Source organism: Sinocyclocheilus rhinocerous, unplaced genomic scaffold, assembly GCF_001515625.1.
Source record: "Sinocyclocheilus rhinocerous isolate Xijiao unplaced genomic scaffold, SAMN03320098_v1.1 scaffold1247, whole genome shotgun sequence".
Classification (NCBI taxonomy): domain Eukaryota; kingdom Metazoa; phylum Chordata; class Actinopteri; order Cypriniformes; family Cyprinidae; genus Sinocyclocheilus; species Sinocyclocheilus rhinocerous.
In genome coordinates, this window is record NW_015630573.1 from 134,854 (window position 1) to 160,497 (window position 25,644).

The following is a 25,644-nucleotide window of genomic DNA, read 5'->3' on the forward strand; positions in this document are numbered from 1 at the left end:
ATATATATTTAAAATATATATTATAAATAGCACAGCTTAAGGAAATTTTTTTTCAATTTGAAAAATATTTAGTTTAAATCATCAAATGACAAAATATACTACAAAGTGCATTTCAAGGGGAAAGAAAATGCTAAATTTATTTTTTAATTTAATTACATTTTAAATATTTTTATATTTTGGATAATATAATTACATTTGATAGAAAATATGAACAATATGAAGAATGGTCAAACATTATATGAAGGAATATAAGTACTAAAATGTACATAAAAATATATTTCAAAATAACAATACTTTAAAAATAATTTAAAAATAAATATATATTTTTTTCTGCAAGGGAAGATGTTTTTAAAAATCTGTTCCATCTGTCAAACTGAAAATTGTCAGCGTGATCAATTAGTAATAATATTTGCACATATTTGCAAAGCACACAAGTCACTGAATTTAGTCAGGTTGAAGTAACTAGAACATACAGATAAATGTATTTTAAACTAATATAACTTTATATTATATTATATTATAGACATTATATATAAATATTATAAAAAATATAGAATTTTTTTTTTTAATATATTTAAAATATATATTTTTCTGTATAGATGTGATTTTTAAAATTAGTTTCATCTTTCAAATTGAAAATTGTCAGTGCATTCATTTAGCAATAACATTTGTGTTGAAGCAAATATAAACATCACTAAAAAAGGGTAAGATTTTTACAAATCCAATGCTCTGCATATGCTTCGCTAATTAGTGCAAAGCCGTATGGACTTAGATTTAACATTAGTGGAACAAGAAACTGAACTCAAAGCTGTCCAAAGAAACTTGGATTGTTGCCACTTTCAGCCAAAAAGTGTTTGTTAAGCTGGCATACAGGAGAGACCAGAGTGTCTGTCTCTATGCCAGTCTGGCAGAAATAGTGCCAGAGCACTGGTACACCAGTCAAACTCCACTCTATTTCCTCTAGCCCCTCTCTTTCTCTATCTGTGTCTCTCTCTCTTTCATTTACTCTAGAGCGAAAACAGTCTAGAGAAAATAATGGTGTCATTTTCAACCTACTCTCTCCAGTGCAGATAAATATAGCTCTGGCCGCAGAGGTGCCAAACCCATTAAGACACAGCTTTTGGTAGGAAGTAAGAAAATATCTTCTTTTTTTTAAAAGAACCATCATAAAGTCTGTGGCAAAGGGCCAAGGAGTGGTAAATCCAGATGTGTCAGCCTACGCATGCAATTATGACTTGTGTTGTTTTCTGCCACGCTCTCCCCTCCCTCCTTCCACCCTGCTACGTCGTCTGCCCCTTCTCATGATTCAGGAGGGATCAAACGTCTGGCTATGTGCTGTCAAGGTCGTCTGAGTTGATGAAGATTTTGATGGGTCTGTCGTCTACAGACATGTCTCACAGGTTTCCGCTAGCCTTTCTGTGGGATATTTGCCACCAGGTTCTTCTGAAAACTGAATTGTTAGTTTAGACATCCATAAAACTGGCAATGTAGCAAAACATGCACACACACACACATGGATTCAGCAAGCATGAAAACAAAGCCAAAACAAATCCTGGCCATGACGTGGGAAAATGGCACGTATGGTCACCCTATATATATATATATATAGCATGTTTTTTTTACTAATTTAAATATTACATATAGTTTCATGTATTAAATATATTTAATTTTGCTACATTAAACATATACCACTCACACATCTTACAAATAATCTGTAACTGTAAGTTCTGGAAAAAATAAAAGATTAAAAAGATTATTGGAGTGCGTTTTAAAAGAAAATTGTTTTATTCATTTGATCTACTTCAAACTTTTACATGTAATTCAATGTTATTTGACATTTCTTTGTAATTGTTTGTGAAATTTACTAGCAATTTCCGAGTGAAGATTGTTTACTAAGGCATTCTATGGTATTTTTCTTCTTCTTCTTGTTCTTTGATCATGTCTTGTCAGAGCATGGCACCCCTGCAGAAAATGATTAGTATTGCATTTTTTAGTCACAATCTGGGAAGAAAATGACATCTTATCACATAGGGCCTGTTTACACCTGGTCATTTCATGCGTTTTCGCTGATCGGATATCTATCTGATTTGTTAAAACGTTTCCATTTACACTTGGTCACATAAATGTGTCGTCGCAAAACGGATATAAATCCGTTCACGTCTACGAAATCAAAAGATAAGCACTGCATTTTATTAATTATCAGCTCATTTTCAAGATCAAAGACCGCAATAGGAGAGTGCGCGGCATCAGCACTGGAAAGATAAGTTTGTCTTACTACTTTTAAAGAAGATGATTGTGTGTTGACCGTCTGCGTCTTTACTTTCAGTTTCATTCGAGGCAGTTTGCGCGTCGGCTTTCTGAAGAGATACTCAGCTACTCGTCCGCAGCGATGCGTGTTGCATTAGCGCAGTCTGACTAATGTCATATAGCCTATAACACGCTCTCACACGTTTATTATTTTAACATTTTGGGAGGAGTAAAATTTACATATGTGGTTTCAACAACCAGATGCATTGCGATGCAATTACGCGTACATATTAGGTGTTTTCGACTTAAAAGCAGTGCGGCTCAGACCGATCAGTGTTTGACATCAAAGTACCTCGAGAGCGTTTCGAAAGCATAACCGTCTGTATGGTACTTTGATGTCATACACCGATCGGTCTGCACACGCAAACAAAGCCAAAACCTAGATATTTTAGGCAATATAGAAATCCTGGCCAGGACGCGTCCTGGGAAAATGGCACGTATGGTCACCCTATACTCCACTAATGTGTCAGAGATCATTATATAACATTTTTTGCTGAGATTCTTGCTGATGAAATGGATGGAATTCCACGATAAACACAAAAGGAAAACCACAAAAGGAAGAGTAATCGCCTGCTAAATTGCAGACACTATAAATGGAGGGTACCTCTGTCTGGATTCCTTTGGATGAGATGATGGTTTGCTCTAACCGGAAGTGGATGCGTCAAGATTTTCATCACTCCAGTCAGTCTCCTAATTACAGGCTGGTTAAACGAAAATGTATCTTAATTTTATGCGTCTATAAACTCGCCATATAATTATGTCTACATGGCAGGCCTATCAACAAACGTAACACCTTTATATCAGAGCCAGAGTTAATCTTTTTGACACTGCCACCTCATATATATATATATATATATATATATATATATATATATATATCGGATTTATATCCGTCTCGAATGCGTTTCGGAGGGCATTTACACCTGGATCAGAAAAAACGCATGAAGTGACCACGTGTAAACAGGCCCATATACTCCACTACGTGCCATTTTCCCAGGACGCGTCCTGGCCAGGATTTGTTTCGGAGGCCTAGCAACTGAAGAAAGATGATATAACAGGCTATTTCTTTTGACTAAAAAAATAAATAGAACAAATTAGCCACATGTAGAATAAGAATCTTTATATTTAGGAAACTACTATATGTTTTACCTGTCATTGTACAGACTGCCGACAATATCTTTTTTGACCTTTTGGTGGCCTGTGAACCCTATATGCGTGAATACCTTGGAATTAAGAGTATTATTCTTCGCAGAGTCAAGTAGGAGTCCAAAACATTGGTGGCCCTCCCTCGCAGCACTATAAAACCACTTATCATTTCCTCAAAGATTATTACCTTGTCATTCTGCCCATTAACAAATCAGATTTTTAAGGGAGCATTGCAATTTTAAAGGGGCACGGAGGAAGGCAGCATGTGGTGGGCCACATCAGGATGATGCATCACTGTGTCATTAAGGCTATTGCCTCTTATTATTTCCAAACTGCAGATCAAAGACCAGGCACATGTTCAAGAGTCCTTGATTGAAGACTCCAAAAGCTGCTGTCCGCTCACACAGACCTCTACGTGCATCCATATGGAAAACCTGCACACTAACGCTTGCTAACTAACAGAAGGACAATGCTGTGGCAAGACTTTGAGTAAACATCGTCCAATTACTTTTAAACGTCTTTAATGGGATGCTGTGGCTTTTTACAAACTATAAGCAGGCCGTCTTGCTCCAAAATAGAAGCTTGTGGAAATCCGTGGGATCGGCCCGCAGACAGCTCACTGGAGCCTGTCCTGTAATCTAATGGAGAATACCACCTACTCACCCCTGCTCAGTGACGTACATCCATTCATTTATGACATAATTCGTGGTACGGACTCATGCTACACAAACACGACTTAATGTTTATTGGCGTACTTTGGCTAAAAATATTTTTGCAAGACCGAGGAATAAGCGGGAGTTATGAGTCCTTTATGAGTGTTTCTCCACAAAGAGCGAGAGTGTTTAACGAAACACAACCGGGAACGAAAATCAACATTTTTTTGAGCTGTCGTCTGAATATTTTATTTTCTCACTTTCCACAGCTAATTGGAATCAGATGGAGCTCTAAAAATATTTCAAATTATTAAACCATTTTGGGTTTGGTTTTATACTTCATACTGTCAACGGTACTGAGACTTTTTACACGGGCTCTGATAATTATACAGTACCGTACATATATGTCTCCATATACATACAAAGCTGTCCTGGTATGACTATATCAAAAAGGCAGTTTTAAAACAATTGTATTTGTTTAATTAAACATAAAAGAACTGAACTTGTATTTTCCAAAATGATACTTTTTTACTGTCTTTGTTTTTTTTTTTTTACTGTTCATGGTTTTGTTTATGACAAATGGCACAGCTGTCATCCAGATGGGCCGTACTGCAGTCTGTATAGAAGAGGAGGGACAGCACTGTAACAGAGAAAAACCTTTAGCCAGTATACAGTACTTCACAAATCAGAATATGTTTCCTCCTGTATGAGTTTTTGAACATCTTAAAACAGAAAACATAAGGTCATGATTTAAAATAAGATGTTATTGAGAAAAGTCACAGTTCAATGAGCTCACTGTTGTGCTGTATTAAATGGTCCAGAAAAAGATATTTAAGTATTCTAGTATGACAGAGATTCTCAGGCATCTCAGACACACCCTGACGGTCATGGCAAATTAAAACTGTAGGTTTTCAGAAAAAAAAACTACCCTCACAATCACACCTTTTAAATGTGGAGTGCCTGCACTTTGGAACAGTATGACATAACTGGAGGTCATGACCCAACAATGGGCTGCAGTTCTGTTCTAACAGGGAAGCATGGGGGAAAAAATGCGAAGTGCAAATAATAAAGTGTAATTAACCACATAATTGTGAGGAGGGGAACAAATCACTTCCCTTACCTTTTGCACTTGATGTTAAAGGCTGCACATCAAACTCTATTATATTTAGCCACAAATGCATCTGTAACTTTGTAGCTTGGTAGTAAAACCAGTTGCAAACCACCAATTTTATTAAAGGAATAGTTCACTTAAAAATAAAAGTTGTTTGTAGATAAGTTTGTTTCTTCATTGGAACAGATTTGGAGAAATTTACAGTTGTATTACATCACTCACTCACCAATTTATCCTCTTCCGTGAATGGGTGCCATCAGAATGAGAGTTCAAACAGCTGATAAAAACATCACAATAATCCACAAGTCATCCACACACCTCCAGTCCATCAATTACTGTCTTGTGAAGCAAAAAGCTGGGTGTTTGTAAGAAAAAATACATCTTTGGGACGTTTTTAGCTTTAAACTTTTAAGTCTATCCTCTGTTGTCCTCTTACTGTATATCAAAATCCACCAAAATATTTGCTTATTTAATTGTGCATGATCAGTGCATATTTCTCTCCTTATTCAGACAAGACGACTTTTTCACTGGAGAAAGCAATATTATGGATAGAGGCATTTTAGCCAGAAGCAATGATTTGAAGTTAAAAACATGTCTTAATGGTGAAGCTTCTTACTTTACAAGACATATATTTATGGACTGGAGTCATGTGGATTACTTGGATTATTGTGATGTTTTTATCAGCTGTTTGAACTCCCATTCTGACGGCACCCATTCACTGCAGAGGATCCATTGGTGAGCAAGTGATGTAATGCTAAATTTCTCCAAATCTGTTCTGATGAATAAACAAACTCATCTACATCTTGAGTACATTTTCAGCAGAATCAATTAATCAATAAAAGTTTGTCGACTCAAATTGTCTCACTTATTTACTGCAAAGTTTCAAATCAGACCCAATCAAAATACTGTGCCCTCTTCAAATCTATACAAAATATGTGTATAAGCAAAATAGGGTAACTATACAAGATCTCTAAATGTCAAACATTGTTTCTGCCTTTTGTGTCAAACATAATATTAGTATAAGGGCATCTTTCCCAGCATCTGCTGGTGCAGACAGAATGTTAGTAATAAGCATTTGTATATTATTTTGTCGGTGATATACAGACTATTGCTTGTTTGCCAGCTCATTGTGAAATCTGATTCATCCCAGCCAGCCACAGAGAGGTTTGTCTGGACATGAAAGCATGCACCCCACAGCCAGGTGCAGATGCAAAACATGCTGGACAAGCCTCTGACACCTTCTCCTTCATAGTCAGCTTGTTACAAGTGCACAGACAGACGCAGCGGCATGTATTAGCTTACATCAGCCTGCTGAATTCCCAAAGTCTGCAAGAGCAGCCTGTTTTTAAGCGGTTTAACAAGGTCTGCAAATGAGAAACATTTCTGAGGGCAAACTCTTCAATACTGGCGGTAAAGCTTCTCCTCTCCCTGCTTAAATAGTGGACTATAAAAAGAGGTGTGCGTCTATTGGGAGACAATGCAAATTTAAATCTGAATTTGATTCTTGTGCTGTTGTCGTAACTTTTATGAGTTGGTTTGTCTTTTCCAGGGGGATACCACTGAGCAACAATAAAATAAAATGTGTTGAGCCAATTTTTAAACTTGCACCAGGGTTACATAACAGGCGCAAGCCAGTAACCCAGTTCCTGACCACAGACTATTATACGCATTAGATTTTCCCCTGAGTCTGCTGGGCTATGCAGGTGATTTTAAATCCTTCAGACCCATTTTATATTAAGTGTCTTTAATGTAATAACATTCAAATTAATCATGAGATGCAGTGCACTTATTGTGTATGTACATGCTTTTAAATTGTACTTATATTTTTTAAAAATGCTGAAAAAATTGCTTAAAAGTTACTCACCCTCAGGCCACCCAAGATCCACATCCACTTGCTCACCAGTATATCCACTGCAGTGAATGGGTGCCGTCAAAATAAGAGTCCAAACAGCTGATAAAAGCATCACAATAGTCCACAAGTTATCAACATTACTCCAGTCCATCAAATTAGTGTCGTGTGAAGTGAAAAGCTGCATGTTTATAAGAAAAAAATTCATCATCAAGGCATTTTAATTCAAACCATGACTTCTGGCCAAAATATGAGTCCAAAATCCATAACACTTCCTCCAGTAAAAAGTCCATCCCCTGATGTCCTCTCACATCAAAATCCACTGACATACTTGTTTCAAACTTATTTAATTTTTTGCGTATTTGATTCAGACTAAATGTTGTTGTTTTTTTTCACTGGAGAAAGCATATTATGGATAGAGGACTCATATCTTACCTGGAAGTTGGTTTGAAGTTATAGACATCTTTATGATGGATTTGTTTCTTATAAGCACACAGCATTTCACTTCAAAATACATTAAATGATGGACTGGAGTCGTGTGAATTACTTGTGGATTTTTGTTATGTTTTTATCAGCTGTTTGGACTCTCATTCTGACGGCACCCATTCACTGCAGAGGTTCCATTGGTAACTGATGTAATGTTAATTTCTTCAAATCTGTTCCGAAGAAGAAACAATATAATCAGAATAGTGTTCAATCAATAATACAAAAAAATGCTGTGACAAAGTGATACAACACCGGGTGATGTTGAAATGGTATCTGTCAAAACAGTTTTCCGTCTAAATATCTGGTAAGACAATTGCACATTGCTCCCTCAAAAACAATCAAGAAGATTCCAATGCATTGAGCAATGGAAACCGTCCATCATCCAGAATCATTCAAAGAAAGTACATTTAATTACACCCTTTGTGCATTTTGCATTAATTAGCTACAACACATTGACTTAAAAATTAAATTTCATTTTATTGTATTGTATTAGTAAAAACTTAAAATTACAGTAATCACAATTATTTGTCACCAGTGATTTAACTGTAGCAGCATAAGAGGGATGTGAAAAATGTGGACATATTCAATCACTAAATGCATTATAAGCTACTAATAAAATTACTTACTATACTCTTGATGTGCTACTATGTCCAACATTTTGAAAATTAATACATCACACGGCCCTCAACATACATTAAAGCAAGAGTTATCATGTCTCCCTCATCAGTGCAAACAAATAAACTAAATTTTGCATGGAGCTCTTAGACATTACTCCACCACAGCTATGTCTAAGGCTGTCTGACCAAAGGCTTGGAACAGACATTAACACATTACTTCTTTCCACACTTGTGGACATATTACATGCCTACAGATTTTGAAAACTCACTTAAAGCTTTTATATACTATTTGTCTGAGTAATAACATAAGCTGGTCCTCTTTATATCATAAACTGAATATGTCAAATATCAGTAACATAAAATATATAGTTGTGGTGCTTAAATTACATGTTAGCTTCAACCACAAACATCTGCTAGTGCATTATTTTAATATACTACACCTCAGAATGATGGATGTCTCATTTTACATATCTTGATTAAATAAAGCTTCATTTGAAATATAACAAGTGTTAACACTGTACTACTTTTTTTTGTTTCCTGAGGCAAACGCTCTATTCCCTTTTAAAGTTCAGTTTCTCAGTTGTTTGACCTCACATTTTTTACATTACATAATACCCCATTTCATAGGCTGTTTAAAGCTGAAATTGCATTGCCATGTTGACCTAGCATCAGATTCCCATAACTAACTCACAGCGTTAACTGTACAGGGCAACTTCTACCTACAGTTCAATGTTTACCTAATGCCAGTCGCAGTTCCATAGCAGTCAGCACCTTCTTTCTTCAGATGGCAAGGCTCCATTTTTATCACTGCAGTGAAATATATGCAGTATGTCTTAATCTAAGACATAGCTACAGAAGCCATGGAATTTACCGGCCGACTTGGATGAAAAATCACATTCTACACTTTACCAAAGGCATGTAAACTGGACGCCTACAGTTTACACACCATGAAAATGACTTTGAAATTTAATTTACTGTTGTACTAGAATGTTCCACTAATTACAAAGGTTGAAATACAGCCTACCAGAAGGGCCAGAAGTTTAACCTGAAAGCAAAGGGCAATTGTTTATGTCTACGCCACAGAACTGCATCGAGAACTGTGCAAGTGTAGGAATAACATTTAGCTATGGGAAACTTTTACACTGATTACCCAATCAGGTGGAAAAAAATGTCTGGTGCTGGAAGTTCATGATGCAAATCACTGATAGTTTAGCTGTCCTACTGACAAAAATATTCTGTACTGCTTCCAATCCATACATTTAGTAACCAAACTAAAAGACTTGTTGGACTCATTTGTGTGACAATGCCACCTATGGGGCGTAAAGAAAAATACTGAAGAGTTTATAATACACAATATGTGATATTTTGTGATACCTTGCTTTACAAACAGTTTTCTTAGTTTGCTATCGTTGTCTTAAAAAAAGTTCTTTGGGACATAAAGCCCACCGACATCAAACAAACACCCGACGTCTGCACATGCACGAACGTAGCGACGCGATGACGTCACTTATATGCGCCACAACCTTCAATGCTAATATACTTTTTCTCTTTACAGTTAGACATATAATTGTATAATTTCTAGACATGCAGAGAGCCGCGAAGTGTGCTTTGAGACTGGACATTAGTCGTGCTTTCTGTCCGTCAAACGTGAGGAACTGTCGTGCAGTAAACAGAGGTAAACGTGTGTATGTAATGACAGCTGCTTCACACTGATGTCAAGAAAACAATTCTTCGAACTTCAGCAGTAACACTGCTTAAATGATGGCTTGTAGTGATGGCCTTAACATAGGAATAATAACAGTAAAAAAAAATCTAAACTTATATGATTTGTAAAGGTTAGATTGCTTTGATTTATGTGACGTGATTATATATATTTTTTATTTTGGAAAATTTGAAGTTTCTCTCAATATTTCAGATATCTTGCAGATGAGGGCTAAAATTAAAGTCACAATTTTTGTTTGCAGATATGTGAATCACGAAATTTTCTGACACATTATTTAATATCCTAATGTACTCAATATTAATTTACTTTGCTAACTCGGTACAAAATAATGCCTTTTTTTCCTTTCAACAAGTGGTTAGTGTGGAATTGCTTACATAACATTCAGAAAATTTATATAATTGTTTTATTTATTTATCTAGGTTTCTATTTATTTTCTATGTTTGCTTTTTTTTTTTACCATGTTAAAATTATGTACATATCTAGCTTAAAACCAGTATAAAACCCTGTTACTCTTTTTAAACTGAATAATGCAGTAAACATAAAATGTAATATGTAATTGTTTTACTTCCATAATGTAGATTAAGTCCAAATTATGTTGTTTTTTGAGTTTGTAATATCAAAAAAAGTGCTGTTTCATAGTAAAGTAGTAAAAATAGTAATAATAATCAATGACAAGGTGTGCTCAATCTTTTGTGTATTTAAAGGCAAAGTAAATGTGTTATTTTGTTTGTATGTGTGCAGTAAATGGCTCAGTGTCATGCAGAAGATACAGCGTCCTTCCTCCACCACGTGATGAAGAGGAGAAAGCCATGCTGGACAGTATGTTGAGGGTTGATCATGCAGGAGAGTACGGAGCCAATCGCATCTACGCTGGGCAGATGGCAGTTCTTGGAAGAACTCAGACAGGGCCCCTAATCCAGGTACTGAACATTAGTCTTTAAATGCACATACGCAGTTTAATGCAGTAACTGATGTACTTTTCACATTTGCAGCATATGTGGGACCAAGAGAAAATGCATTTGGAAAGGTTTAATGAGATCCTTGGTGAGCATCGGGTTCGACCAACATTATTGTTGCCATTATGGAATATTGCTGGGTTTGCATTAGGTATGTTTATAACTATGCATGTTTATTTACTTGCTTTTGCACTATACTTTGTGATAATTTGCTTCTACCTCTGTGGTTTCAGGGGCCTGTACTGCTCTTCTGGGTAAGGAAGGGGCTATGGCCTGCACTGTTGCAGTGGAGGAGAGCATCTCAGAGCACTACAACAGCCAAATCCGAAGACTAATGGAGGCTGACCCAGAGAGATACACAGAGTTACTACAGGTAATGTGTGTATTTATACCAGTGCTGTGCATGTACACTTATAGTACAGCTTTTAAAATCATCACTTCATTCAAACCATTTTTTTAGCTAAATGCAAAAAGGTAGATATCTAAAATGCACACTGAGACATAAACTTAATGTTTTTAATTTAATCAGCTAATTAAAGAATTTCGTGATGATGAAATAGAACATCATGACACAGGATTGGAGCATGATGCTGAGTCGGTGAGTTTGATATGTTGGGTTGCTTCATATGAAATGTATGTTTTAGTTTTTTGTTGTTGTTGTTGTGTTTGAAGTATTTTTTTACTTTGTTTTTCCACTATAGGTACCAGGATATTTGCTTTTGAAAACAGCAATACAGGCTGGCTGTAAAGCTGCTATCTATATTTCTCAGCGTATTTAGAGTCATTTTAACAATGCATGATGTGTAAATATTGTTTTGTTTATGTCAATCATGTACAGTAAGTAGTTGATTTATGGAGAGCACATTTTGAAAGAATATAAACAATCTTTTTTATCATTACTGCTGTATTTCCCTCTTTTTTTTGACATATATTGTTAAGACATAAATGAATATTATTTATTTATGCCCACCTATTCTCTGAACGACAGCAGAATTTGCACATCTTAAAGCCCACCTGAGTCAGGGGTTTATTTCTGTTTTAGATTAATAGTGCTGACAGCTTCATTGCATGATGTAAGATGTTTTTAAAAAGCAACAAGTATTGAACTGCATATTTGGCATCCAGATTGTGTGACTAAATTACCATAACATAAAAGCATGAGTGATGAGTCCGGTCAAGCTGCAGGTGTTAATAACAGTAAACCATAAAACCGACAACTATATTATCTCACTGTTTAAGAGAACAGAGAGAAAATTCCAAAACTTTGAGTCAATGCACAGATGTGTTCACACAAAAAAAAATGTTGTTGTTGTGTTTGAAGTATTTTTTTACTTTGTTTTTCCACTATAGGTACCAGGATATTTGCTTTTGAAAACAGCAATACAGGCTGGCTGTAAAGCTGCTATCTATATTTCTCAGCGTATTTAGAGTCATTTTAACAATGCATGATGTGTAAATATTGTTTTGTTTATGTCAATCATGTACAGTAAGTAGTTGATTTATGGAGAGCACATTTTGAAAGAGGTTATGGTCAGTTTGTGTGATTCTAAAAGTAAACTTCTGACATCTTTAACATTTGAAACAATTTTGGAATTTAAAAAATTGTCTCACAAAACCGTTTATTTGCTCCAAATAAATGTGTTCACAAAATCATTGTTTTGTTTTGAACTGAGAGGACACCCTTGACAGGCAGGCTATAAAAGAAACCATAGTGGCTTAAAATAAACCATGACATCATCATCAAAGACAAAAGTGTATATATTGATAATAAATTACAAGTAAAGTGACTTGAAGATTGAAGTGATTGCAAGTAATGAAATATGAAAGGCATACTATCATGCATGTTGTCTGTATGGCGCCACTTGGTGGACATAATATGCAAGATGACTTAAAGTGATACTCTGCCCAACAAATATGAAAATTCTGCCCTCATATCATTCTATATGCATTTCTTTATTCTGTGAAACATATACGAAGATATTTTGAAAAATGTTGGTAGCTAAACTGTTTTGGTTCCCATTAACTTCCATTGTATGGACAAAAAACACAATGGAAGCCAATTGGGAACCAAAACTTCTAATCAACATTCTTCAAAATGTCTTCTTCTGTGTTCTGCACAAAAAATCGCTTTAATGCAAGAGATATAATGGATAGCTCTATGAAAATCTATGAAGGCCAGACCTCCAGAGAACATTTGTCAGAATTGATAAGAAATAGGAATAGTGGATGACAGTGGAAGAAGTTCACATTTATTTGTGCAACAAGTACTTAATTTTGCAGTTAATATAATTCCTGAAAATAAAATCCATGACCTTGTCATTGCTACTACTAAATTCCATCACTTGATGTATAGGAATATGAAGACAGACATGAATGTAAGATCTGACACTTATAAGTAGAGATGTCTTTTCCATGAACCAGTTTTCCACCTCACAATGCATTAGATGTTTCAGTGTTCGGATGGCATCACCTTCCATCCATACAGCACCCTGAGACAAACTACAGCCGCGCTCTAGTTCACATATATAAACAGTGACGTGTGTGTTCATAAATCATAAATCATGTCCCCCAGTTTAGATCCTGTTGCTCATAAATTTCAAAAGGTTTAAGAAGAGGTTAAACAACAGTGCTTTGATTTTGTTTAGAATATGCATTGTGCAAATGACAGCTGTCAAACCTTTCTGAGATGCCACATTGCTGCATTAGATGTGTTCATTTTTCCAAAGCACACAATAGGTCAGATTTCAGTGTGTGATTATTTAAATTAATCTCTTTGGCTTATACTGTTAGACTATTAATATTTAACAGTCTTACAGTATAAGCCAAGAGATTAATTAATATATTTAATTTAAGGAACATTAATGGCATAAATGCATGCATACATACATGATGCCTGTCATTTATATGTATTTTTTATTAGATATCTTTTTTTTTTTACTTGGCAATTTTTAATGGTTTTATATTTACCTTTCATTTCATTATGGATAATAAAATATAAACAATCTTTTTTATCATTACTGCTGTATTTCCCTCTTTTTTTTGACATATATTGTTAAGACATAAATGAATATTATTTATTTATGCCCACCTATTCTCTGAACGACAGCAGAATTTGCACATCTTAAAGCCCACCTGAGTCAGGGGTTTATTTCTGTTTTAGATTAATAGTGCTGACAGCTTCATTGCATGATGTAAGATGTTTTTAAAAAGCAACAAGTATTGAACTGCATATTTGGCATCCAGATTGTGTGACTAAATTACCATAACATAAAAGCATGAGTGATGAGTCCGGTCAAGCTGCAGGTGTTAATAACAGTAAACCATAAAACCGACAACTATATTATCTCACTGTTTAAGAGAACAGAGAGAAAATTCCAAAACTTTGAGTCAATGCACAGATGTGTTCACACAAAAAAAAAACAACAACAAAAAAACGGATGTTAAAAAAGAAATAAACAATATTATTCCACCGTTTACTTTTCTCCAGAAGGAAGTTTTTTTATTCCCAACGCCTGCATGTCTTCCAGATTTACGCATTTATCATAGACTATAAATGTATTTTTATGTGCCTGAACTCAACTTTTTGAGTAGATCTTTTTTTAAAGCACAGGATATTTAGCATACAAAGCAGCTAATTTGCAGTAATTAACTTTTTCCAGTGTCCATGGTTCAAACCTACTTGGGAATGATCAAACTTTGTTTCAGCACCCCAAATACTTAACCATAAAGCTTCCTACAATTATGTCCCACAGTGCCATAGCCTTTACCATTTCATTCTGCCATCATAAATATAACATCACTCTATCGTTTATGTTTGACTCTATTAATCTCTCTCACTTTACCTTAATACAACTAGGTAAGAGGACATTCTGAAGATGCATGACAAGCCATGTCAAATTCTACCCATAGGGTGTGCTACAACTGAAAAACCCTCAGAACTCCACAATCATTTGTTCCATCAAGTTCAAAACTGGTATACTTTGGGGCAAATGCTAACATGTTCTATCACTCGGATAAACCACAAAACATATCTGCCAGCAGCTAATCAAATTTCAGCAGCTAACAGTGTGAAATAAGGGGTATTTAAACATTCAAGAATAGTTTTTGAGCAAACATGCATTAGATCATTGGCTGTCATTCATAAAGTCAGACTGATGTTTATGCATAAGTAATGTGTGTGTTTTGGATCCCGTCTAACTGTATGTGTCTGGAAAAGAGCTTTGCCTAAAATCACCTCTCAGAGGAATCCACTTTTATATTGAGGAAATCAACGTCAAGAACAGACTTAAAAATTCCAAACATTATGGCTTCTGTATCTGTGAAAAATTGTTGCTGTAAATTTTGAGCACAATGGTAATATAAATCCACACAAATCATAAAAGCTTTCGGATGCAGCTCATTTCATTTCTTGGCAACACCAGAGGCATCCAGTGAATCACTGACTATAATGTTAAACACCATCTCTTGCTCACATCTCTCTTTTAATAAAAATTCAGTTTTTTTTTTAAAATTTAAATATGAGTTTGTCTGCTCATTTTTGTACAGTAAACCATAGTTGTCTGTTATGTGGTACGTTTGAACTAATTTTAAACTTAATATTAAACTGTTTCTGGTTCATCACACTATTAGATGAGAATAGTGGATGACAGTGGAAGAAGTTCACATTTATTTGTGCAACAAGTACTTAATTTTGCAGTTAATATAATTCCTGAAAATAAAATCCATGACCTTGTCATTGCTACCTCTACGTTCCACCACTTGAAGTATAGAAGACAGACATGAATGTAACATCTGACACTTACAAGCAGAGATTCGGTGAACTGAGCAGTTTGTCTTCCCATGAACCAGTTTTCCATCTCACAATGCATCAGATGTTTCAGTGTTCGAATGACATCAGCTTCCATCCATACAACACCCTGAGACAAACTACTGCCAGCTCTAGTTCACATATATAAACAGTGACGTGTGTGTTCATAAATCATAAATCATGTCCCCCAGTTTAGATCCTGTTGCTCATAAATTTCAAAAGGTTTAAGAAGAGGTTAAACAACAGTGCTTTGATTTTGTTTAGAATATGCATTGTGCAAATGACAGCTGTCAAACCTTTCTGAGATGCCACATTGCTGCATTAGATGTGTTCATTTTTCCAAAGCACACAATAGGTCAGATTTCAGTGTGTGATTATTTAAATTAATCTCTTTGGCTTATACTGTTAGACTATTAATATTTAACAGTCTTACAGTATAAGCCAAGAGATTAATTAATATATTTAATTTAAGGAACATTAATGGCATAAATGCATGCATACATACATGATGCCTGTCATTTATATGTATTTTTTATTAGATATCTTTTTTTTTTTACTTGGCAATTTTTAATGGTTTTATATTTACCTTTCATTTCATTATGGATAATAAAATATAAACAATCTTTTTTATCATTACTGCTGTATTTCCCTCTTTTTTTTGACATATATTGTTAAGACATAAATGAATATTATTTATTTATGCCCACCTATTCTCTGAACGACAGCAGAATTTGCACATCTTAAAGCCCACCTGAGTCCATAGTTGTCTGTTATGTGGTACGTTTGAACTAATTTTAAACTTAATATTAAACTGTTTCTGGTTCATCACGCTAAAAAAAAATCACAAATTCTGCCATTATTTACTCACCTAAACATTCCAAACCTGTATGATTTTCTTTCTTTTACAAAACACAAAAGCAGATATTTTGAAGAATGTTTTTGCCCATACAATGAATGTCTCAAAACGGTTCAATTCTTTATATGTGGAATGCTCAAACATTCTGTTTTTATTCCATTCTAATCATTCTTAGTGGTTTTTCTTAGATTTTACTAGTGCAAACTAGTAAATACTGATTTTTATAGGCCAAAAGTACTAAAAAAAAAAAAACAATACCGCCAGGGACCAGTTGCATGAATTTAGCCTCTATGTTAAGACTATATCTTATTTTTCAGATTCAAATTAGACCAATCTATGATTTTATGTAACCATCTTTAAAAAAAAAAGTTATGACCAGGCTTAAAGAAAAATATGAGATGACTAACTTGTAAGACTAGTCTAAGCATTTTATGCAACTGGCCACAGTATAAGATCACTGTTATTGTTGTAATCATAAATATTATAATTTTCTGTATATTCTTATTTTTAGTATATTAAATAGAAATCTCCATGTCTAAACTGATAACAAACTGTGGCATATAGCTAGGCCACCAACCATTAGTATGAGTGCATGATTAGGGGTGTAACATTGGCGTTTAAAACAGGTGAGCATGTGTACGAATGTATAAATGTTTGTCTCTGTAAGTCATGACATTGTTTGGGGAGCCTACATTTGTGTTGGCACCTCCAATGGCTGTGTTTCTGATCAGATGGGGCAGCTTATGTGAGGTCCCAGAGGGTGGCGTGACCCCAGGGAACATTAATCAATGGCTTTGACAGGAGTGTGGCTTCACCAGCATGACTTCAAGGCCATGCTGCTGCTCAGACTGTCATGAGTTTGCGTCGGCTCTTCAAGCTATTTGCCCAAGCATTTGATGAGGCCCCACACGACCCAACTAGTGGTCACTAACAAACTCTTACAGATGGATCCCAATAGTGCTCAGAATTTAGATACGTTTAGTTATGATAATGTACAATCTGGGCTGGTAATCCAACAGGTGGCAATCTATGATGACCACTGTGCACTTCAACAATACACTTCAACCTAGGATACGCAAGGCAACTGCCCCTGTAAAAAGTATACTGTAAATATGTTTGGATAAGAGCTTTTTTCCTTCTGCTTTAAAGAGTTAGTTCACCCAAAAATGAAAATTCTGTCATTAATTACTTTCATCATGTCGTTCCAAACCAGTAAGACCTTCGTTCATCTTCAGAACACAAATTAAGATATTTTTTGATCAAATCTGAGAGCTCTCTGACCCAGACAGCAATGCAACTGCAATGTTCCCAGGTCCAGAAACGTAGCAAGGACATCGGTAAAATAGTCCATGTGACATCAGTGGTTAATTTTAAGAAGCTCCGAGAATACTTTTTGTGCGCGAAGAAAACAATAATAACATAATTTATTCAGCAAATCTTCCGCCATTTTGGAGAGTACCCCAGAACGTAATCAGCGTTGTTTACATTCAGCATGCGCACGATTTCTGCTGAACGTAAACAACGCTGATTACGTTCTGGGGTACTCTCCAAAATGGCAGAAGATGGTGTTGTGTTCCGAAGATGAACGAAGGTCTTACGGGTTTTGAACGACATGAGGGTGAGTAATTAATGACAGAATTTTAATTTTTTTGGGTGAACTAACCCTTTAAGCCCAAAATCAGTTTTTTTCTTTGGACTGTATCTTTGTTTGCACATTTCAGACATTAAGTGTGTATGGTAAGACAGGGGAAGGTGCGCCTCGTAAGAACAATGTGCATTTACTTTTAAATTGTAACATATTTAGATCAAGTTTAATGATTAAGCAAATGACTTTGGATATCATTCTTATTAAAATATAAAATACTCAATACTCATTTTATTTGACAATTTAGTGAAGTAATTGAATAAAAGAATAAAAGATGACAGGAAAGGCAGAATCCCAGTAACAGATTGATGTATATGTATATATATATGTGTGTGTGTGTATAGATATATATATATATATATATATATATATATATATATATATCAACACTGAATTCAAAAGGATTGTTTTCACTCAGTTAGCTCAAAATACGTCGCTATTTTTCAGAGACACAAAATTAGATTAACCTAAACAAAATGTAATGCTGTGGTACACAGGAAAGGAGTTTCTATGGTATTTGCAAACAGTGATTTTATTAACATTTATTGACCTAACCACCTTACTTAATGCTGTCCTCATTGCTTAACATTGCCAACAATACAAGAAATTTGTGTAACACTTCATTTTAAGGTGTCCTTGTTACACATGTTACATGCACTTACTATTATAATAACAATAAATTATGCATAATTACATGCAAGTAACCCTAAGGCAAACACTATTCCTAACCCTAACCGTATAGGAAGTACAGTTAATTAATATTACTCGGTACTTAAATGTATAATTACACTGTAACAACAATGACACCTTAAAATAAAGTGTTTCCAAAAATTGTTGTCACGGTTGTTAGTACAAGTCAAAGAACAATGCAACATGGCAGGTGTAGAATGTTCAGGAATGTATTACTACACACCTGCAATGTTCTTCAGAAGTCAAGAATTCATTTTTTCATCATATTCAGTGCATGCCATAAAGGTACATGAATTCGTACACAGCCATTGACTCGAATACACCTCATTTGGGTGTGAAGTCATGAGTTAAATTTCTTGCATGATGAAAGTGACTTTGAGTCACACTTTTGCCGTGGAACCTCAAAATTCAAATCGTGCCACTTGTTTTCTATGGCTATTACATCATGGAGCGTGCCAAGACCATCAATCCCGTTGACTGCTTACAGAAGGTTAACATGTCATCTAGCATAATGCTTGTGTTACGGGGCGAACGAGACATGAGACTTGCGGATCCATTTGCATGCTTCAGCACTCGTCCCTTTAGTGGGCGTCTCACACTTTGCACCAATCCAGCAAAGCCTGAGATGTCAGTGCTGATAACAAACAGCCATAACCGCAAAAACTGTTCTCAGCAAAAATCATCACTCGACTTAGGGCTTAAACTGTGAGCGTGTAAATCACCTGCACCTTTGCATATATATATTTCTCTCTCATAAAAGTGCACTTGAGCACTGCTGACAATCAAAACTATCTAAGCTTTTCTAATGATCTCATTCCTCCCATGGTTCAATTCAAGCTCCAGCTCCAGATGAACTTGGATCTACATGCATTGAACAACTGCCTGGTGTGTAAATTGTGGATGTTTAAGTCGCAAGCATTCAGCTTAGATGTTTAGATGATATGATCCCTTAAGATCATGACCTTTACACATTACTGTGCTCTGAAAATCACATCTATACAGTTCTCGGCGGTGCGGCATGCTTTGATGCCTGTCAGCTGAGAAATGCACTCGCCTGCCTTCAAGTGCAGTGATGACACACACAGACACAGACAAAGTGCTCAGACCACTCGAGCACTCAATGTCAGGAACTGACCTTGGCTGTACATTTGAAAAACACATTCCATACAAAACCGAGTCCTATAGTTTTCTGCTGGCCACACGATTATCCAGTGATATGGGATTGGTTTCCTTTTTTAAAAAAATGAAACAATATACGGGCATCTGCTCTTCTTTGTGTCACTTCTGGTCAGAGCAGCGGAGTTGCTTCAGGTTCAGACCCACAGACATCTGCAGCATCTTGCCAGCTTCTATTGAAAGAATCTATTGAAGCAGATATCAAAGACAAAAAAGACAAGCAATGCCATCTAAAAGCTTTTTTCAAAACATTCTGGCTTGTATTGGAAAATAAGCTGAAGGATTTACACCTTTTTTTCTCTGTTTTTCTGCATTTTGAGGTCTGCTTTGCAGATTGTTGCAATGAATTCTGGGAAGACAGGGGCAGCGTGCGTGCTTCTAAATACAGAAAGAATGAAGAATGTTTTAAGCTCAGTAGATCAAATTCAGAAATGTCATTTGATTAGCTGTTTAGACATTTTTTGTCTAAATATTTTCACTCATCTGGCAACACTTTAAAGACTTAGGCTCTTGCAACACAATGAACGGTAAAAACATCTTGAGTCTGAAACTTGTGCCTATACGAGAAGTCAAGGTTAAGCAACCGTTTTATTATTATATTATATTATATTATATTATATTATATATTAAGCAGTCCAAATGTAGAGAAGAAAGTAGGATAATTATGTTGAGTAATGCTGAATCTGATTCACCCATCTCAAAGATTACCAAAAACCTACCAGATATAAGATTATAAAATAACACACCAATAATATGTGTGAAAAAGAACTGTCCTTGTCCTGTAAGAAATTCTTATGAAGAAACAGGTAATGTGTTTGGTAATGAGCGCAGATTGGTCAGTATTCTGAGAGTGACTGGTCATTATCTGATCTCAGCATGTAAGGCTTTTTTATTATTGTTTCATGGAATTTTTTGGACAATCTTGGATGATAAGTGGAGTATCTCAGTGCGTCTCACCACTAACCTTTTACTTGAGGCTCATTGATGCCTGATTGACATGGAAGGATGGTGTACATTTCAGTGGTGAGACTTAAAGAGGGCCAGACTTGTGATCTCTTTCCCAGATCGGCCTTCTGTCTCCCTGTTCTTGATATGGATTTGCAATTTGTAAATTATTTCTGAATTTATAGGTCTAATTATTTTGCAGCGATATTCTAGATGCAAAATGTTGGCATTTGGTTCCTTACTGTTTATCTGGTTTTCACTGCTTTGAAAATAGTAGCATTTTGCTGCAATTGTAGCGTGCTTATTGTAATTTTATAAAATAGTTACTGAATGAATTCATATAGTTTTAATCTTTATTCTTGTTGAGTGCCGGTTATATGCAGCAATTTCCGGATAAATTTCTCTCATATTACCACTTGATTACAATAATATTTGTAGAAAATTCTCATGTCTAAAAAAGAGGCCCTGGACAGTGCTTGTACTTAGATGGAAGCGCTTTAGTTGGTCAGACTCAGAGACAGGTCTCCTATACCAAAGGTTAGACGCAAAGGCATATCTCTTATGCCAAAGATGTAGCAAACTTTCCATAACATCATTCATTTACATATAGATTTCACCGTGATTGATAAGCAGAGTGGATAATGACAGCATCAGTCTATCAGCTGTTGCTTTATGTAAGGCAACCCTGTGCGATCAATCAGCAGATACTTCATAAATCTGTGCACAATTCGCTCGCTTCCATTTCTTTAATTTGAGAAGACTTTACATTTTCTGAAGGATTAATTTCATTGGATTATCTCATAGCGTTTTCATAGGATTATTATTCAAGTGAGTGAAGAGTTTCTCCCTATTAGAGTGAACAGGGAGAGGTCTGCTCCAATGACCTAGAGCCACATGCCATGTAGCTGCAGGGTTATGCAGGTATTTCAACCATGTAGGTGTTTAAATCAAAGTCGAGCCCGGTCTAGGGGAGGGCTGGAGGGCTTGTTGTGAGACTAAGTTAGGTGGGGAGGGGATGTCTTTGAAATATGGTTGGGAGAGTGCATGTTATCTTTTCTCCTCGCCATTAGACGTCCAGGTTTGGTGTGTCATTGGTTGCAGCCCAGAGCTGGCACCAGCTCAAAGGGGATGTTGAGACATGCAATCCATATGGTGGCACTATAAAATCTAGCACAGACCACAACCGAAGACCAAGATCTGTTCAGGACGCCGGCATAGCATCAATTCGAAAACCACCTTTCCCGCATTGCCTGAGGATTTTTGCTCTCCAAGACGCCCGGGGGACCAGGACCAGTTGCTTTAAGGGGTGAGTGTTGATCACTTAAAGTTGATCACTTCTAATTTCACTGGTGGTGACAGATTAAATCATTAAACGAATTTAAAGCAGTGTCTTTTCAAAACATGGGCCTTTCATGATAAAAATGAAGGTGTTGCTTTAAATCGTTTTTGGAGTTTCATCGCAGACTGTTCCATTTGGCCTTTTTAGGGAGGTCCTGTCGGATTTGATATGAATATTCTGTGTCATGTCATGTTCCTGCTTCTGCTGGGAGTCATTTCTTGTCAGAACAACAATCGCAATGCCAAGTCAGGTGGAAAACCTGCAAAGAAGCCTAACAGCCAGGCTAAAGAGACAACCCAGCATGGCCCTGAAGATGACCCAAACCCTGCGCTAGCAGGTGCTGGTGATTCCAGTAAAGAAACTAACTCTGGAGGTCGTGGCACCGCCCAACAAAGCGCATCTGTCAACAAGCCTGTTGATGAAATGAAGCTGCACTTTCTTAAGAACACATTAGTGACATGCAATGATGGTACTGCTGCTGGGTAAGACACAGCACTGACATCCTCACTGCTAGCCAGAGGTGCATAAACTTGGCAATTTGTAGAGCAACAAGGTCATGGGTTTGATTCCCAGAGGATACAGTAACTGGTAATATTTAAACGTTCAATGTCATCCATATCTTCCAAATCATAAATGTACAAAATTGTTGCAATGTTAAGTTAAATATCGGTCCTTTGACAGTTTTGTAAATGTCCTCATATGGCTATGTCCCCTAGACCATCTATATTTATTTGTGGCCTCCAGGTTTTACCTAAAGGAGTTCAGCGGAAGTAAGAGATGGCTGATATTTTTGGAAGGTGAGTATTTAAAACGAAGTTAATTTTGTCGAGAGAGGTCAGCAGGCTTAAATGCAGTGCTCAGCGTTATTTTGACGGCTGGTCATCTTCTTAGACATGTCATTTTTCTTGCTTTTTTGGAGCATGTCACATCACGTTGGTTCACCAGTATGTCGAGAACATATATAGTGTCACTGGTCAAGAAAAGTAACACGCGATGTTGAATTAGACATGGCAAAATTAAACAATGCAAGAGGGAGAACAAGGTGTAAACGCATAAAGCATGCAATGTCTTTCTCTTTACTTGGAAAGTCTTGCCAAGAGGAAGCAACTTTAAATGGAGGGGGAAAGTCTAGCAAACTTACTTTACATGCAAGCCTGCCAAGGAGGCAAAACAAGTTCTGAGGATTCCTCCAATGTTAGCAACATGTTTTGTTGGTTATCCCAATGCATTTCTTGAAGCCATTTGATATTCAGAACAATATTTGTAGTTCACTGATTTGACAAGCTAGATTTTGGGGGCTGAGGTAATATTTTGGGACTGGATTGACTGCAGTTATTTTTTCTTTTCATTAGTGCTGGGGGAACAGGTGTGCTGCTGAACATTGATAAGGTGTCCAGTCTCCTGGAGCAGTTGGGGGCTGATGCTCAGGTGCGTGGCCTTGTCGACTCAGGCTGGTTTCTGGAGAGTAAACAGCAAAAAGCTCCTGATTGTCCAGACAGTGCCTCCTGCACCCCTGTGGATGCCATAAAAAAAGGAATTCGGTAAAGTGACCCATTTAAATAGGACTTCAGTACTTTATATTTAATTTCATAATTATTTCAACTGTAGTTGAAATATGGTTAAAGTGTACTGCTGAATGTAATGACAAGCATTTATGGTATATACCTTAAACTAAAATATAGTTTAATGTAATTTCTATGTCATTTGTATTGAAATATATTTGTAATTACACATTTGAAATGATGAAGTTTAAAATGTAAATATTAACTTTAAATGTAATATTGAATTACACACTGCATTTGAAATTCTAATCAAGTACTTTATGTGTGCTTTAATAAGGTTAGTATATCAAAATAAGTACTTTTTTATTTTATTAAAAAATATGCTTTTTTAAAACATGATAAAAGTCAAATGTAACATTATTATAAAGTGCATTTTTTTGAAGTGTACTTAAGGTCTGTAAACAAACAAAGTTGTGGATGTGTATATCTTTAAGTTTATTAATTGGCCCTATATTTCATCTGTAAGAACAGATTTTTAAAAATGTACTTTTGAGATTTGATCTACACTACAAGTGCACATTCAATACAATAAAAATCACAAGGGATAAAAAAAGTTTCAAAACATTTTGTGTGTTTTCTTTTTAAAGCCAGCTTCAATGTTACTATTGCTTATACTTCGGATTTGGTATTTGTATATATCAGTGTATAACTCATCCTACACATTTTTCCTGTAGACATAAATGAATTCTCAAAATGTGCTGCTTCATTGATATCAGGTTTTGGTGATATTATGTCTCTTTTAGGTTGTGGAGTGGTGTTGTTCCAGAAAAGTGCAAGCAGCAGTATAAAAGAGGCGAGGAATGGCAATGCTTTTTTGGACACAAACTGTACTCATACATAACCGGTGAGGGTGTGCCATCTGTTTGATATGAATGAAAACATCTTTACAGAAGTGGTTAATGTTAATAAGACTTACTTCTTAAAATAACAGAGGATATATCCCTTTTTAGCTCCATTGTTCGTAGTGCAGTGGTTGTTTGATGAGGAACAGTTACGAGTGGAGAACATTTATATGGGCGGGCAATCGCTCTCAGAGCAGCAGTGGACCTACATGCAGAACCTGGGAAAAGAGTTTAAAAACTCTCTCAAAGATGTCACGTGAGTGCATTACTGACATATTATACTAGTATATCACTTAAACTACCTAAATAGTTACTAATAGTTGAACAATCACGTCAAGATCATGTCATGAAAAGTATTTTTATATATAAATTAATATAATATATATGTTCTGCTGTATGTTGTTTTAGGGCCGTGTTCGCCCCCTCCTGTCTTTCCCACACTTTGATTACCAAAAGGTAAGGACACGCAGGCACCCTGAGACACACTCCTCACGGGTGAGCTCATACGCCTGCATTTGAGCACTCGTCCATCATGATGCATTCTAAGTGTCACCAAAATGCCACCTCATGGTTTCACACTTAATTAATGGCCCGCTGTATGAGCTCAGCTGAGAGAGCAGTGGGGCAGGTGATTTGTGAGGTGAAACACAACCATGGCGAAACACATGATGAGGTCAAACTTACAGCAGAGCTGTAGCTGCATATAAAGAGACTGATTAGACTACTGCTGATTATATTGCCATTTAGTTATAAATGATCTAACTTTATTAAAATGATATATATATTAGTATATATATATATATATATATATATATACACACAGTATATATATATATATATATATATATACACACACACTATATATATATATATATACACAGTATATATATATATATATATATATGTGTGTGTGTGTGTATGTGTGTGTGTGTGT

The 25,644-nt window shown here is 35.8% G+C and overlaps 2 protein-coding genes across 2 annotated transcripts in view; both read left to right on the plus strand.

Annotated features, from left to right (window-relative positions):
* Window positions 1-9,653: 9,653 nt before the first annotated feature.
* LOC107740598 (5-demethoxyubiquinone hydroxylase, mitochondrial-like) lies at window positions 9,654-11,705 on the plus strand. The gene is made up of 6 exons (XM_016553069.1): window positions 9,654-9,844; window positions 10,634-10,812; window positions 10,885-10,999; window positions 11,082-11,221; window positions 11,378-11,446; window positions 11,550-11,705. The coding sequence occupies exons 1-6, from the start codon at window positions 9,754-9,756 to the stop codon at window positions 11,625-11,627; spliced, it is 672 nt and encodes a 223-aa protein (XP_016408555.1). The 5' UTR covers window positions 9,654-9,753; the 3' UTR covers window positions 11,628-11,705.
* Window positions 11,706-23,083: 11,378 nt separating this feature from the next.
* LOC107740593 (carboxylesterase notum2-like) overlaps window positions 23,084-25,644 on the plus strand; it is a 4,032-nt gene continuing 1,471 nt past the window's right edge. Inside the window, exons 1-5 of the mRNA XM_016553065.1 lie at window positions 23,084-23,103; window positions 23,659-23,847; window positions 24,612-24,712; window positions 24,819-24,966; window positions 25,119-25,166. Of these exons, the coding sequence (XP_016408551.1) occupies window positions 23,084-23,103; window positions 23,659-23,847; window positions 24,612-24,712; window positions 24,819-24,966; window positions 25,119-25,166 (506 nt within the window). The remainder of the gene's footprint in view (window positions 23,104-23,658; window positions 23,848-24,611; window positions 24,713-24,818; window positions 24,967-25,118; window positions 25,167-25,644) is intronic.